Raw genomic sequence first — 14,664 nt, forward strand, 5'->3', positions numbered from 1 at the left:
TTGTCATCGTCCAAGCAAATAACAAAAAGATGAAGTCTGATTTAGATTTTTAAAATTCATTCCATGTTAGTAATCTGAGGGGTTGTTAGTCACACAGACTAGGGCTAAAATTTTTTAGATGCACCTCTTTGACTTTGGGGTCTAAGTCCCATTTCAAAAGTGATGCAGGCACTCAGAAGCCAATGAGATTTAGGAGCATAAGTCCACCATTGCTTCTGAAAACAGAACTTGGGCGATTTTGAAAACTTTACCCATGGACATTTAAGAAAAGTTTGACTGTGTCCATTTAAGCTGGTAAAATACAATTCAGTGGATTGCATTAAAAAGCATAGATGCCACTATAAAACCAGGCTGTGTTGGGCAAAGTGATGCTTTTGATGTCCCATACAGGGTGTTTACCTGAACCAGCAGTTCCAACTTCCTGTCATCAAGGAGCTGCACCTGGCAGTGCCTGCCTTCTGTCATCTAGAAAGAAAGGAACATGTCAGTGGTGAGGGAATGGAGGAAACTCCATTTAAAAGCTGCAGAAGGCAATTACAGTACTTATAACAGTAGGCTTTGATGTCCTTGCTACTGAGCCACATTGGAAGATGTCTTGGTAACTGAATCTACTCCCTACAGGAAGGCTAAGGTTCTTTCTCCCAGCTGTTGAGCACTCTCAACTCCCATAGACTTCAAACAGTAGCTAAGGGCACTTAACACCTCTCAGGATCAGATGAAAATTACCCAAAAGCTGTAGCAGAGCTGCAGTTCCGTTGTAATTTCATTGCACTTGGCCTGCGTAGTGAAAATAATCCAGACTTATTAATACCTTTACACGCAGAGCTAGCAATGTTCTTACGTTCACATGCTCCAGCAGAGCAACCAGCCCTGGGTATAAACAAGACATTTATTCAGAGATTCCAAGGTGAGAAAGGACGATTGTGATCATCTAGTCTGACCTCCTGTATAACACAGGCCAGAGAACTGCCCCCAAAATAATTCCTAGAGCAGATCATTTAGAAAAAAAGATCCCAACTTGACTTAAAAATAGTGATGGAGAACCCACTCTCACCCTTGGTAAACTGTTCCATTGGTTAATTACTCCCACTGTCAAAAATGTATGCTTTATTTCTAGTTGGAAGTGTCTAGCTTTAACTTCCAGCTCTTGGATTGTGTTATACTTTTCTCTGCTAGATTGAAGGCCCATTATTAAATATTTATTCCCCATGTAGATATTTATGAGCTGTAATCAAGTCACTCAATCTTCTTTTTTTTAAGATAAATAGATTGAGTCTCTTTGAGTCTACCACTGTAAGGCATGTTTTCTAATCCTTTAATCATTCTCATGACTCTTCTTTGAACCCTCTCCAATTTATCTACATCTTTCTTCACTTGTGGGCACCAGAACTGGACACAGTATTGCAACAGAGGTCACGCTAGTGCTAAATACAGAGGTAAAATCACCTCTTAACTTCTACTCGAAATTCCCCTGTTTATGCAACCCAGGATTGCATTAGCTCTTTCGGCCACAGTGTCCCACTGGGAGCTCATGTTCAGCTGTTTATCCCCCAAAACTTTTTCAGAAGTCACTGCTCCCCTGGATAGAGTCCCCCACTCTGTAAGTACGGTCAACATTCTTTGTTCCTAGATGCATATAAAGCAGAACCCCGTTTATTCAATCTAACTGGTATAGGGGCCAGAACAGATAATCAATAATCCTGATAAAAAGAAAAGGAGTACTTGTGGCACCTTAGAGACTAACCAATTTATTTGAGCATAAGTCTCTAAGGTGCCACAAGTACTCCTTTTCTTTTTGCGAATACAGACTAACACGGCTGTTACTCTGAAACCAATCCTGATAAAGCAGAGAATGGGAAAGTGCAATGCTGCAGCGCCATCTAGTGGGCACTGCAGAGATCACCCCCTTCTGGACCTGTGTGCGTTGGTTGCCTGGTTGACATGGAGAGCCAGTTAATGGAGGATCAGATAAACGGGGTTCTAATGCATTTTAATATGGCTATATGTAAATTCAGGTTGTTTGCTTGCATACAATGTACCAAACAATCCACATCGCTCTGCACCAGTGACCTCTCCTCTTCATGATTTAACATTCCCCCATTTTTGTGTCATCTGCAAACCCTATCAGTGATCATTTTAGTTTTTTTAAGGTCATTGATATAAATGTTAAATAACGTAGGGCCAAGAACTGATGCCTGCGGGACCCCACTGGAAACATACCCACTTGATGATGATTCCCTGTTTGTAATTACATTTTGAGACCTATCAGTTTGCCAGTTTTTAATCCATTTAATGTGTGCCATATTTTATACTGTTCTAATTTTTTAATCAAAATATCATGCTGTACCAAGTCAAATACCTTCCAAAAGTTTAAGTATATTATGTCAACACTATTACCTTTATCACTTAAGCTTATCTCATCAGAAATATATATCAAGTTTAGTTTGACATTATCTTTCCTGGGATCAATGTCAGGCTGACGGGCCTATAATTACCTCGGTCATCCCATTCACCCTCTTTAAAAATTGGCACATTAGCTTTCTTCCAGTCTTCTGGAAATTCCCCAGTGCTCCAAGACTTATTGAAAATAAACATTAAGAGTCAAGTGAGTTCCTCAGCCAGCTCTTTTTAAACTCTTCAATGCAAGTTATATGGATCTGCTAATTTAAAATGGCTAAGGTTAATAACTTCTGTTTAACATCCTCCAGAGATATCAGTGGAATGGAAAGAATGTTATCAGCACCATATGATGAAAATAGCATCTTTTTTTCCCCCAAATATGGAACAGAAATATTTATTGAATACTTCTGCATTTTCTGCATCATTATTGATAATTTTACCCTTTCCATCTAGTAATGGACCAATACCATTGTCAGGATTCCTTTTATTCCTAATATATTTATAAAGCCCCTTATTGTCCTTAATTCTGCTAGCCATAGATTTATCCTAGTGTCCCTTTGCTTCCCTTACCAATTTTCTACAATTCCTAACTTATGATTTATATTCATTAATATCAACTTCCCCTTTCTTCCATTTCTTATATATATTAATTTTTTATAGACGTCTTCACTTCCCCTCTAAACCAGGTCAATTTTTAATCAGCACGATCTTCTTCCTCAACTGTGGGACTCAGAGTAACAGCCGTGTTAGTCTGTATTCGCAAAAAGAAAAGGAGTACTTGTAGCACCTTAGAGACTAACCAATTTATTTGAGCATGAGCTTTCGTGAGCTACAGCTCACTTCATCGGATGCATACCGTGGAAACTGCAGCAGACTTTATATATACACAGAGAATATAAAACAATACCTCCTCCCACCCCACTGTCCTGCTGGTAATAGCTTATCTAAAGTGATCATCAGGTGAGCCATTTCCAGCACAAATCCAGGTTTTCTCACCCTCCACCCCCCCACACAAATTCATTCTCCTGATGGTGCTAGCCCATCCAAAGTGACAACTCTTTATATAATCAAGTCGGGCTATTTCCTGCATAAATCCAGGTTTTCTCACATCCCCCCCACCCCCATACACACACAAACTCACTCTCCTGCTGGTAATAGCTCATCTAAACTGACCACTCTCCAAGTTTAAATCCAAGTTAAACCAGAACATCTGGGGGGGGGGGGGGGTAGGAAAAAACAAGAGGAAACAGGCTAACTGTGGGACTGTGGCTTTTCAGGCATCTATCAAGATGTTCTTAAATGATTCCCAATCGTCATTCACATTTTTCTGATTAAATTATTTCTCCCAGCTAATTTAGTTCATATTTAGGAAGTTTAGGAACTAAATTAGTAAGCCCCCAGCTGGCCTGAGTTCTCTCCCTTGTCACAAGGAAGTTATCCTCAGTCCTAGCCCCTGGGAGAGGGAATGAATTAGTCGTACATTCAAACATGGGCGGTGGGTATTTCAGGCCAGGGGAGGCTGAGCCTCCTCAAAGAGCCAGGCGTGGTCCTGCCCAGACTCCGCCCCAAGCCCCCTTCTGCTTCCCGCTTGTCCACTGTGGCCAGTGCTCTGCAGCTCGGGCCACCCAGCACTTGGGCCGCCTGGTGATCTGGGCCTTGGGATGCCTAGCGCTCGGGCCGCTCAGTGATCCGGGCCTTGGGCTGCTCAGCACTCAAGCCGCCCAGCGCTCTGGGCCTCGGGCTGTCTGGCATGCTGGGACTGCCTGTCCGGTGCTCCGGGGCTGGGGTGGGGTGGGGGGACCAGTGGCCGCAGTGAGGGTTCAGGGCTCCAGTGGGGAAGGGCCTCGGGCAGAAGGGGCGGGGCTAAGGGCTAGCCTCCCTGAATGGGTGGTTCACATGCCGCCCATGCATTCGAACACAAAGGCTCCTGCTGGGATTCCTTGTTGCGACAGACATAGGAGAGACAGCCTCATTGAAGAAGACGATGGCATTGCCTTATTTGAGTTTCAAGACCAGCACAGCTGCTTGGACCATGAGGTTTATCCAGGGATATGCAATGAGACCCGGCTCACACCATAGCTATTAGATCTGGACTGTTTTGGTCACCTTAGTTTCAGGTTTATGTCATGTTTATCCATCAAAAACTATTCTCATGTCTCTCTTGGAACAGTTAAAAAAAATAAAGGTACATTATGCTCCTTTAACACCTGTCCTTTAAAATCTATTACATTTCCATGACAGCGTTTACATTATTTAAGAACTGTTCTATTCTGGGTCCCTCACAGTCTGGGCAAGACCTGGCTTTCAAGTACTCTGAAGATTACAGCTGGTAAAGGGAACCTGGCTTTTATATTTTTTAATCATGCCCTCAGAATAACTCATTCTCCTGAAGGCACAGAGCTTCTCACAGGCAATAAATCTGCAGCTCTAAACATAGACAGAGGGTGGATTTCTAAGATAGGGATTTCCTAATGAATTAAACATTGTGAACACAATAGTTCTTTCCCTACAAATGACTGATCTCTCTGTGGACAGTAACAGAGTTAGGGCCCGAGTCTCAGCTGGTGGAAATCGGCATTGCTCTGTTGATGTCAGTGGGGCTATCAATTTACACCACCTGAGGATCCAGCCCATACGTTGCACTCTGAGACGGGGCTGGGATTCTACCCGAAAACGGTGACATGACAAGTCCCTCCATAGACAAAGCCTGAGAAAGCCTGGATGTGGGAGACGGTGGAACATGTAAAGAGTTTTTAAAAATATAAGGCCTTATTGACACACAAATACCAGTAAAAATGCGCTTATATCACTATAGCTCGTTGACATACAGGACGGAGAATACACTATGCTGGTATAAGACAACATACAGTACAAAAACTGGGTTTAAACCAGGCCTAAATTAAAGAAATAACTAGAGAGAGAGAGAGAGAGAGAGATCCATTACTGAGAGGCCCACAAAGAGGATGTGTGGCTTACAGCTATTGCTGGCCGTGGTGGATCTCCTTTAGCTCAATTGCTATAGACCTTCGGTTTAGGAGATAAAAATCCAGGGTTCTACTCCCTGCTCCTAAGGAGCTCTGTATGTGATTTATCTGCATTGTCTGGAGCCCTTAAATCCATTACAATCTGATCACAGCTGCATTTGTCACTAAGCCATTGTGATTTATTTATGAACACACATGCTACCATAGATTAGTCATTTCATCAACTTACACTTTTTCTGCCTCTGACATACTGCTGCCAATTGCTCCCGTTGTGAAGCGTCTGATCCATTAGTGTTTTTAAGTCACAGCCCCATCTGTTGCACTGAGATAGCATAAATAATGGCAATGCCTAATTGCTCGTTTTTACCCAATGAAATCACGTTAATCATTTCTGACAGCTGTAATTGCCGCATTTATCTATTGGTAACTAAAAACATTTCTTCTCTCTCTCTCTCTCTCTAATATAAAAACATTGTGCCATGGAAAGCTGCCTCAAAGATTCAAGTGTAAAAGCTATCACAATCATTTGCACTCTGCGCCATCCAACAGCGAATCTCGAAGCACTTTAAAAATGTTAAGCAATTAACTCTCACGACATGCCTCTGAGTTAGGTAAGTAAGTGAGATCCCCTATTTTATAGATGGAGACATGTAGACACAGAGCTTAAGTGACTAATTCAGAGAAGTGCTGAGCACTCACAACTCTATTTCAAGTCAATAGCATCTGTCGGTGCTTAGCATCTTAGAAAAACAAGCCACAAATGACACACTCGGGACCACATAGGAGAAACAGGACCCAAATCTCAAGATTCCTGCTCTAACAACAAGACAGGCCTCTCTTCTACCCACAGAGATTTTTCAAAAATCATTAAATAGTTAGAGGTATAAATCCATCCTTGACTCTTCTTCCAATGCATTAAAATTAAACTACTGATACAATTAACCTTTGAATCAGGCATCTTGTGGTTGTTAAGATTCTCTGAACTTCATGCATTTTATATTATCTCAAAAATGCAATGACGAATTTGCAGAATTTTAGAAAGTTAAATCTGGACTATTTAGCACAGAACAGAACAAGAGCATTCAGTGATAGAGTATATTGACTTGCGATTGTTGTGGCATCTCTATCACATCCTCAATCATACAGGCTGCTCTGTACAGGGAGACCTTGCATTCACAGTGAGCCTCATGGTTTCCATGGGGGGGCTCTACACTGTAGCTTGCAAAGCCCGGAAGGCCAGAGATAGTGACAAATTTATGATTAGTCTTCCAGAAGGATCCCAAAGCCCTTTGCAAGCTGTTGATAATAGCCCACTTTAATTGATTTGTCTCGACCCCCCCACTGGGTAAGGCAACTCCCATCTTTTCGTGTACTGCTATATATATATATCTTCCTATTGTATTTTCCACTCCATGCATCTGATGAAGTGGGTTTTAGCCCACGAAAGCTTATGCCCAAATAAATTTGTTAGTCTATAAGGTGCCACAAGTACTCCTCGTTGTTTTTACAGATAACAAAAAAGACTGGCCTTGTCCCCTAGAGCAGGGGTTCTCAACCTCTTTCTTTCTAAGCCCACCGCCAACATGCTATAAAAACTCCACGGCCCACCTGTGCTATAACAACTGTTTTTCTGCATATAAAAGCCAGGGCCAGCATTAGGGGGTAGCAAGCAGGGCAATTGCCTGTGGACGCACTCCACACAGGGCCCAGTGAAGCTAAGTTGCTCAGGCTTCATTTTCAGTCCCAGATGGCACAGCTTTGGGCACAGGGCTTTGGTTTTCTGCCCTGGAACCCAGTGAGTCTAATTCTGGTCCTGCTTGGCGGACCCCCTGAAATCTGCTCGTGGCCCCCTAGGGGGCCTTGGACTGATGGTTGAGAACTGCTGGCCTAGAGCTTACAAATGTCACCCTCTAGTGTCATAGGAAATAAAAAGGGGCATTACTAAGGGAGATCATCTTTAGCTCAAGAGGTAGAGGCCTGGGCTTTTGGAACTGAAGAACAAAGGTAACAAAGGGAAGAAAGGTAAGCAGCAGGATACGGACCCTGGACTTCAGGAAAGCAGACTTCGACTCCCTCAGGGAACGGATGGCCAGGATCCCCTGGGGGACTAACTTGAAGGGGAAAGGAGTCCAGGAGAGCTGGCTGTATTTCAAGGAATCCCTGTTGAGGTTACAGGGACTGTCAAGGTTCCTCCCCCACTCTGAACTCTAGGGTACAGATGTGGGGACCTGCATGAAAAAACCCCCTAAGCTTATCTTTACCAGCTTAGGTCAAAACTTCCCCAAGGTACAAAATATTACACCCGTTATCCTTGGAATGGCCGCTACCACCACCAAACTAATACTGGTTACTGGGGAAGAGCTGTTTGGACGCGTCTTTCCCCCAAAAATACTTCCCAAAACCTTGCACCCCACTTCCTGGACAAGGTTTAGTAAAAAGCCTCACCAATTTGCCTAGGTGACTACAGACCCAGACCCTTGGATCTTAAGAACAATGAACAATCCTCCCAACACTTGCACCCCCCCTTTCCTGGGAAATGTTGGATAAAAAGCCTCACCAATTTGCATAGGTGACCACAGACCCAAACCCTTGGATCTGAGAACAATGAAAAAGCATTCAGTTTTTACAAGAAGACTTTTAATAAAAAATAGAAGTAAATAGAAATAAAGAAATCCCCCCTGTAAAATCAGGATGGTAGATATCTTACAGGGTAATTAGATTCAAAAACATAGAGAACCCCTCTAGGCAAAACCTTAAGTTACAAAAAAAGTACACAGACAGAAATAGTTATTCTATTCAGCACAATTCTTTTCTCAGCCATTTAAAGAAATCATAATCTAACACATACCTAGCTAGATTACTTACTAAAAGTTCTAAGACTCCATTCCTGTTCTGTCCCTGGCAAGAGCAGCACACAGACCCTTTGTTCCTCTCCCTCCTCCCAGCTTTTGAAAGTATCTTGTCTCCTCATTGGTCATTTTGGTCAGGTGCCAGCGAGGTTACCTTTAGCTTCTTAACCCTTTACAGGTGAGAGGAGCTTTCCCCTGGCCAGGAGGGATTTCAAAGGGGTTTACCCTTCCCTTTATATTTATGACACGCCCCCCAAATCTCAGCTAGGGTGAAACACTGGCTGGGATTTCTTCCTGGAGCTCTAGGAAAAACAGAGTTAATAAGACACATGCATCTCTAAACATACTACCAAGTACATAAAGACTAACAATATTTTCCACATCTCAAGGACGATTTTAACCAGTTGATTCTGGGAAACTTTCACGGGAGAGTGCATCAGCCACTTTGTTAGAAGCTCCTGAGATGTGTTGGACGTCGAAATCAAAATCTTGGAGAGCTAAACTCCACCGAAGAAGTTTTTTGTTAGTTTCCTTGACGGTGTGAAGCCACTTCAGTGCAGCATGGTCGGTTTGCAGGTGGAAACGCCGTCCCCAAACATATGGGCGTAGCTTTTCCAGAGCGTAGACAATGGCGTAACATTCCTTTTCAGTGACTGACCAGTTGCTTTCCCTCTCAGACAGTTTTTTGCTGAGAAACACTACAGGGTGGAATTCTTGATCAGGTCCTTTCTGCATTAAAACTGCTCCCACACCACGCTCAGATGCATCTGTGGTTACTAGGAACGGTTTGTCAAAGTCTGGGGCCCTTAGTACAGGGTCAGACATGAGTGTCGCTTTAAGCTTGTTAAAGGCCTTCTGACACTTTCCGGTCCACTGAACAGCATTTGGCTGTTTCTTTTTGGTTAGGTCTGTCAGTGGGGCAGCGATTTGGCTGTAGTGCGGTACAAATCGTCTGTAATAACCGGCCAAGCCTAAGAAGGATTGAACCTGTTTCTTTGACTTTGGGACAGGCCACTTTTGGATAGCATCCACTTTGGCCTGTAGGGGGCTGATAGTTCCTTGACCCACCTGGTGTCCAAGGTAAGTCACTCTGTTTAGGCCTATTTGACACTTCTTAGCCTTAACAGTTAGTCCTGCCTCCCTTATGCGCTCAAGGACTTTTTGTAGATGTTCCAGGTGGTCTGCCCAGGAATCCGAAAATATGGCCACATCGTCAAGGTAGGCGACTGCATATTCTCCTAATCCCGCTAGGAGACCATCTACAAGTCTTTGGAAAGTGGCGGGTGCATTTCGCAGCCCGAAAGGGAGTACATTAAATTCATACAGCCCGAGATGTGTGATGAAGGCTGACCTTTCCTTGGCAGATTCATCTAGCGGTACCTGCCAGTACCCCTTGGTTAAGTCCAAGGTAGAGATGGCCCGTCCCAGTTTCTCTAATAGTTCATCTGTGCGTGGCATTGGATAGTTGTCTGGGCGAGTTACAGCATTTAGCTTACGGTAGTCCACGCAAAAACGTATTTCCCCATCTGGTTTGGGAACTAGAACCACTGGAGATGCCCATGCACTTTCAGAGGGGCGGATTACCCCCATCTGTAACATATCCTGGATCTCCCGTTCTATAGCAGTTTTAGCTTGAGGAGACACCCGGTAAGGTTGGACCCTAATTGGGTGAGCATTACCTGTGTCAATGGAGTGGTATGCCCGTTCAGTCAGTCCTGGGGTGGCTGAGAACGTTGGCGCGTAGCTAGTGCACAGCTCCTGGATCTGCTGTCGCTGCATACGCCCAAGGGTCATGGAGAGGTTCACCTCTTCCACACCACCAGCACATTTCCCTTCATAGTAGACACCTTTGGGCCACTCAGCGTCATCTCCTCCCTGGGCTGTAAACTGACAAACCTTTAATTCTCTGGATCGATTAGAAGAGCTGAGAGGCGGTGGGTTGCTCCGTGCCGCCGTCCAAGCTCTCTGGAGGCTTTCATCTGCTTCCTGTTCGGTCTGGAACAGTTTCCTTGATGCTGGAGACATCAGTTCCTCATGGGATTGTGGACCTAGGCTTGGTCCCTCTGGAAGCGATATAGGGGATGGAGCTGTTTCTGTTGACTGTGAACCGCTCTCCGCTGGTGCACTATGTTGGGATTCAGGCTCCGGCTGAGCCTCTTGTGTAGGGTTATCGGCTGCTGCCAGTTCAGGTTCGGTGGGGCCCTCTGGTGTTGAGGTTGCAAGTACTGGATTCAGTGCTGACACGGGGTCTGGTGTTGGTTGTTCGGCTGGTTCCGGTTCTAGGACTGGTTCCGTCTGGGTCTCTGGGACTGGATCCACTACTGCTGTTGCAGACATTGGCCTGGGGTCCAGGTCCATCACCTCTGACCGGGTCCTGATAGAAGTTTCCGGAACAGAGCTAGGCCTCACGGCTTGTTTAGCCTGGCTGCGGGTGACCGTTCCCACCCTCTTGGCCTGTTTCACATGATTGGCCAAGTCTTCCCCCAACAGCATGGGGATGGGATAATCATCATAGACTGCAAAAGTCCACATTCCTGACCAGCCCTTGTACTGGACAGGCAACTTGGCTGTAGGCAAATTGAAAGAGTTGGACTTGAAGGGTTGAATCGTCACTTGGATCTCTGGGTTGATTAAATTGGGGTCCACTAAGGAAGCATGGATAGCTGACACTTGTGCTCCGGTGTCCCTCCACGCGGTGACCTTCTTCCCGCCCACACTCACAGTTTCCCTCCGCTCCAAGGGTATCTGGGAGGTATCTGGGCCTAAGGACCTCTGGTGTGATTCCGGTGCAATGAACTGTAATCTGTTGGGGTTCTTGGGGCAGTTGGCCTTTACATGCCCCAGCTCGTTACACTTAAAACATCGTCCAGCTGACGGGTCACTGGGGCGAGGAGGGTTGCTGGAGAACGGGGTGGTGGGACGATAAGGGGTCTGGAGGGTTCTTTGGGAGGTAGGTGGGGCTTTGGGCGGCCCCCGGTAATAGGGTGTGGTCTGGGGTGGTCCCTTCTGGTCTCCACTCCAACTGCGACCAGTTTTCTTCTTCTCTGCCACCTCCACCCATCTGGCTCCAATCTCTCCTGCCTCGATTACAGTTTTGGGCTTCCCATCTAGGATGTATCTTTCTATTTCCTCAGGAACACCCTCTAAGAATTGTTCCATTTGCATTAGGAAGGGCAAATTTACTGGAGATTCAACACTTGCTCCTGATATCCAGGCATCCCAATGTTTCACAATGTGGTAGGCATGTCGGGTAAATGACATGTCTGGTTTCCACCTTAGGGCTCTGAACCTCCGACGAGACTGCTCGGGTGTTATCCCCATTCTGACTCTCGCCTTGGATTTAAACAGTTCATACTTGTTCATGTGTTCTTTAGGCATTTCAGCTGCCACCTCAGCTAAGGGTCCACTGAGCTGCGGCCTCAGCTCTACCATGTATTGGTCAGTAGAGATGTTGTACCCAAGGCAGGCCCTTTCGAAGTTCTCTAAGAAGGCCTCAGTATCATCACCTGCCTTGTAGGTGGGGAACTTTCTGGGATGGGAAGTGGTACCTGGAGAAGGATTGCTAGGGTTTGTTGGTATATTCTGCTGGGCCTTTATCCTCTCCACCTCCTCCACATGCTTCCTCTCTTTTTCCTTCTCCTCCTCCACATGCTTCCTCTCTTTTTCCTTCTCCTCCTCCACATGCTTCCTCTCTTTTTCCTTCTCCTCCTCCACATGCTTCCTTGCCTCCATTTCCCTCTTGTGGGCAGCCTCCTGTACCTCCTTCTCCAGCCGCATGAGTTCTATCTGTCTTTCATGTTCCCTTTGTCTTTCCTCAGCCTGAAATTTGGCTAATTCCAGCTGTAGTCGAGCTGAGGATTTGGTCATTCTAACCTCTCTGTTTTTAACTAACTTTACACCTGAGGTTTAGAAATAAACAAACAAAACTTGGCTGTAAAATTTTGCTGTGCTGCAATAGAATACCTATTCTCTGATAGTGATTGTCAGCCTACAGAAAAAGACAATTCCCTTGTCTCTGCTCTGGGCCCAAATTAAAGCAAAAAACCTCCAACTACTTGGAAACCTGCTTACCCAGCCCAAAGAAAAAGCAAATGGGTAGAACACACACCCCCTATTTACTTTTAGGAAGAAAAGAAAAAAAAACCTCTGGATTGGAAGATTTCCCTGCAGGAGTTAAGTACCCTGCCTCCAGGCAAAAAAAACCTGCAATTCACAAGATAATCCCCTTTTGTCTCTGCTTGGCCACAAAGCAGAGAGAAACCAAGCTGCTTTCAGTTTCAAAGCTGCTTTCTGGACTTTCTTTCCAAAGAAAAAAAAATTTTCCTTTTTAAAATCTGTATTTCTAGTTCAAAAAATCTCAACTGGATCTCAAATGATTTCAGGTTAATCCCACCACTGTGCCACCATGTCAAGGTTCCTCCCCCACTCTGAACTCTAGGGTACAGATGTGGGGACCTGCATGAAAAAACCCCCTAAGCTTATCTTTACCAGCTTAGGTCAAAACTTCCCCAAGGTACAAAATATTACACCCGTTATCCTTGGAATGGCCGCTACCACCACCAAACTAATACTGGTTACTGGGGAAGAGCTGTTTGGACGCGTCTTTCCCCCCAAAATACTTCCCAAAACCTTGCACCCCACTTCCTGGACAAGGTTTGGTAAAAAGCCTCACCAATTTGCCTAGGTGACTACAGACCCAGACCCTTGGATCTTAAGAACAATGAACAATCCTCCCAACACTTGCACCCCCCCTTTCCTGGGAAATGTTGGATAAAAAGCCTCACCAATTTGCATAGGTGACCACAGACCCAAACCCTTGGATCTGAGAACAATGAAAAAGCATTCAGTTTTTACAAGAAGACTTTTAATAAAAAATAGAAGTAAATAGAAATAAAGAAATCCCCCCTGTAAAATCAGGATGGTAGATATCTTACAGGGTAATTAGATTCAAAAACATAGAGAACCCCTCTAGGCAAAACCTTAAGTTACAAAAAAAGTACACAGACAGAAATAGTTATTCTATTCAGCACAATTCTTTTCTCAGCCATTTAAAGAAATCATAATCTAACACATACCTAGCTAGATTACTTACTAAAAGTTCTAAGACTCCATTCCTGTTCTGTCCCTGGCAAGAGCAGCACACAGACCCTTTGTTCCTCTCCCTCCTCCCAGCTTTTGAAAGTATCTTGTCTCCTCATTGGTCATTTTGGTCAGGTGCCAGCGAGGTTACCTTTAGCTTCTTAACCCTTTACAGGTGAGAGGAGCTTTCCCCTGGCCAGGAGGGATTTCAAAGGGGTTTACCCTTCCCTTTATATTTATGACAGGGACAAACCATCCCAATGAGTCGAAAGAATAGTAAATATGGCAGGCGACCAGCTTGGCTTAATGGTGAAATCCTAGCGGATCTTAAACATAAAAAAGAAGCTTACAAGAAGTGGAAGGTTGGACATATGACCAGGGAAGAGTATAAAAATATTGCTCAGGCATGTAGGAATGATATCAGGAGGGCCAAATCGCACCTGGAGCTGCAGCTAGCAAGAGATGTTAAGAGTAACAAAAAGGGTTTCTTCAGGTATGTTGGCAACAAGAAGAAAGCCAAGGAAAGTGTGGGCCCCTTACTGAATGAGGGAGGCAACCTAGTGACAGAGGATGTGGAAAAAGCTAATGTACTCAATGCTTTTTTTGCCTCTGTTTTCACTAACAAGGTCAGCTCCCAGACTGCTGCGCTGGGCATCACAAAATGGGGAAGAGATGGCCAGCCCTCTGTGGAGATAGAGGTGGTTAGGGACTATTTAGAAAAGCTGGACGTGCACAAGTCCATGGGGCCGGACGAGTTGCATCCGAGAGTGCTGAAGGAATTGGCGGCTGTGATTGCAGAGCCATTGGCCATTATCTTTGAAAACTCGTGGCGAACCGGGGAAGTCCCGGATGACTGGAAAAAGGCTAATGTAGTGCCAATCTTTAAAAAAGGGAAGAAGGAGGATCCTGGGAACTACAGGCCAGTCAGCCTCACCTCAGTCCCTGGAAAAATCATGGAGCAGGTCCTCAAAGAATCAATCCTGAAGCACTTGCATGAGAGGAAAGTGATCAGGAACAGCCAGCAAGGATTCACCAAGGGAAGGTCATGCCTGACTAATCTAATCGCCTTTTATGATGAGATTACTGGTTCTGTGGATGAAGGGAAAGCAGTGGATGTATTGTTTCTTGACTTTAGCAAAGCTTTTGACACGGTCTCCCACAGTATTCTTCTCAGCAAGTTAAGGAAGTATGGGCTGGATGAATACATTATAAGGTGGGTAGAAAGCTGGCTAGATTGTCGGGCTCAACGGGTAGTGATCAATGGCTCCATGTCTAGTTGGCAGCCGGTATCAAGTGGAGTGCCCCAAGGGTCGGTCCTGGGGCCGGTTTTGTTCAATATCTTCATAAATGAT

At 44.9% G+C, this 14,664-nt stretch overlaps 1 protein-coding gene and 1 long non-coding RNA gene across 6 annotated transcripts in view; one reads left to right on the plus strand and one right to left on the minus strand.

The window, feature by feature from the left end:
* The window catches only part of FRMD4B (FERM domain containing 4B), a 207,768-nt gene that overhangs the window by 84,656 nt on the left and 108,448 nt on the right, over positions 1-14,664 (minus strand). For all 5 annotated transcript variants that reach the window (XM_048857685.2, XM_048857684.2, XM_048857682.2 and 2 more), the window contains one exon: positions 400-465. In XM_048857685.2, coding sequence (XP_048713642.1) covers positions 400-465 — 66 coding nt within the window. The remainder of the gene's footprint in view (positions 1-399; positions 466-14,664) is intronic.
* LOC142072673 (uncharacterized) overlaps positions 1-14,664 on the plus strand; it is an 82,196-nt gene that overhangs the window by 21,199 nt on the left and 46,333 nt on the right. The window lies entirely within an intron of this gene.

This window comes from Caretta caretta, chromosome 7 (genome assembly GCF_965140235.1).
Source record: "Caretta caretta isolate rCarCar2 chromosome 7, rCarCar1.hap1, whole genome shotgun sequence".
Classification (NCBI taxonomy): domain Eukaryota; kingdom Metazoa; phylum Chordata; order Testudines; family Cheloniidae; genus Caretta; species Caretta caretta.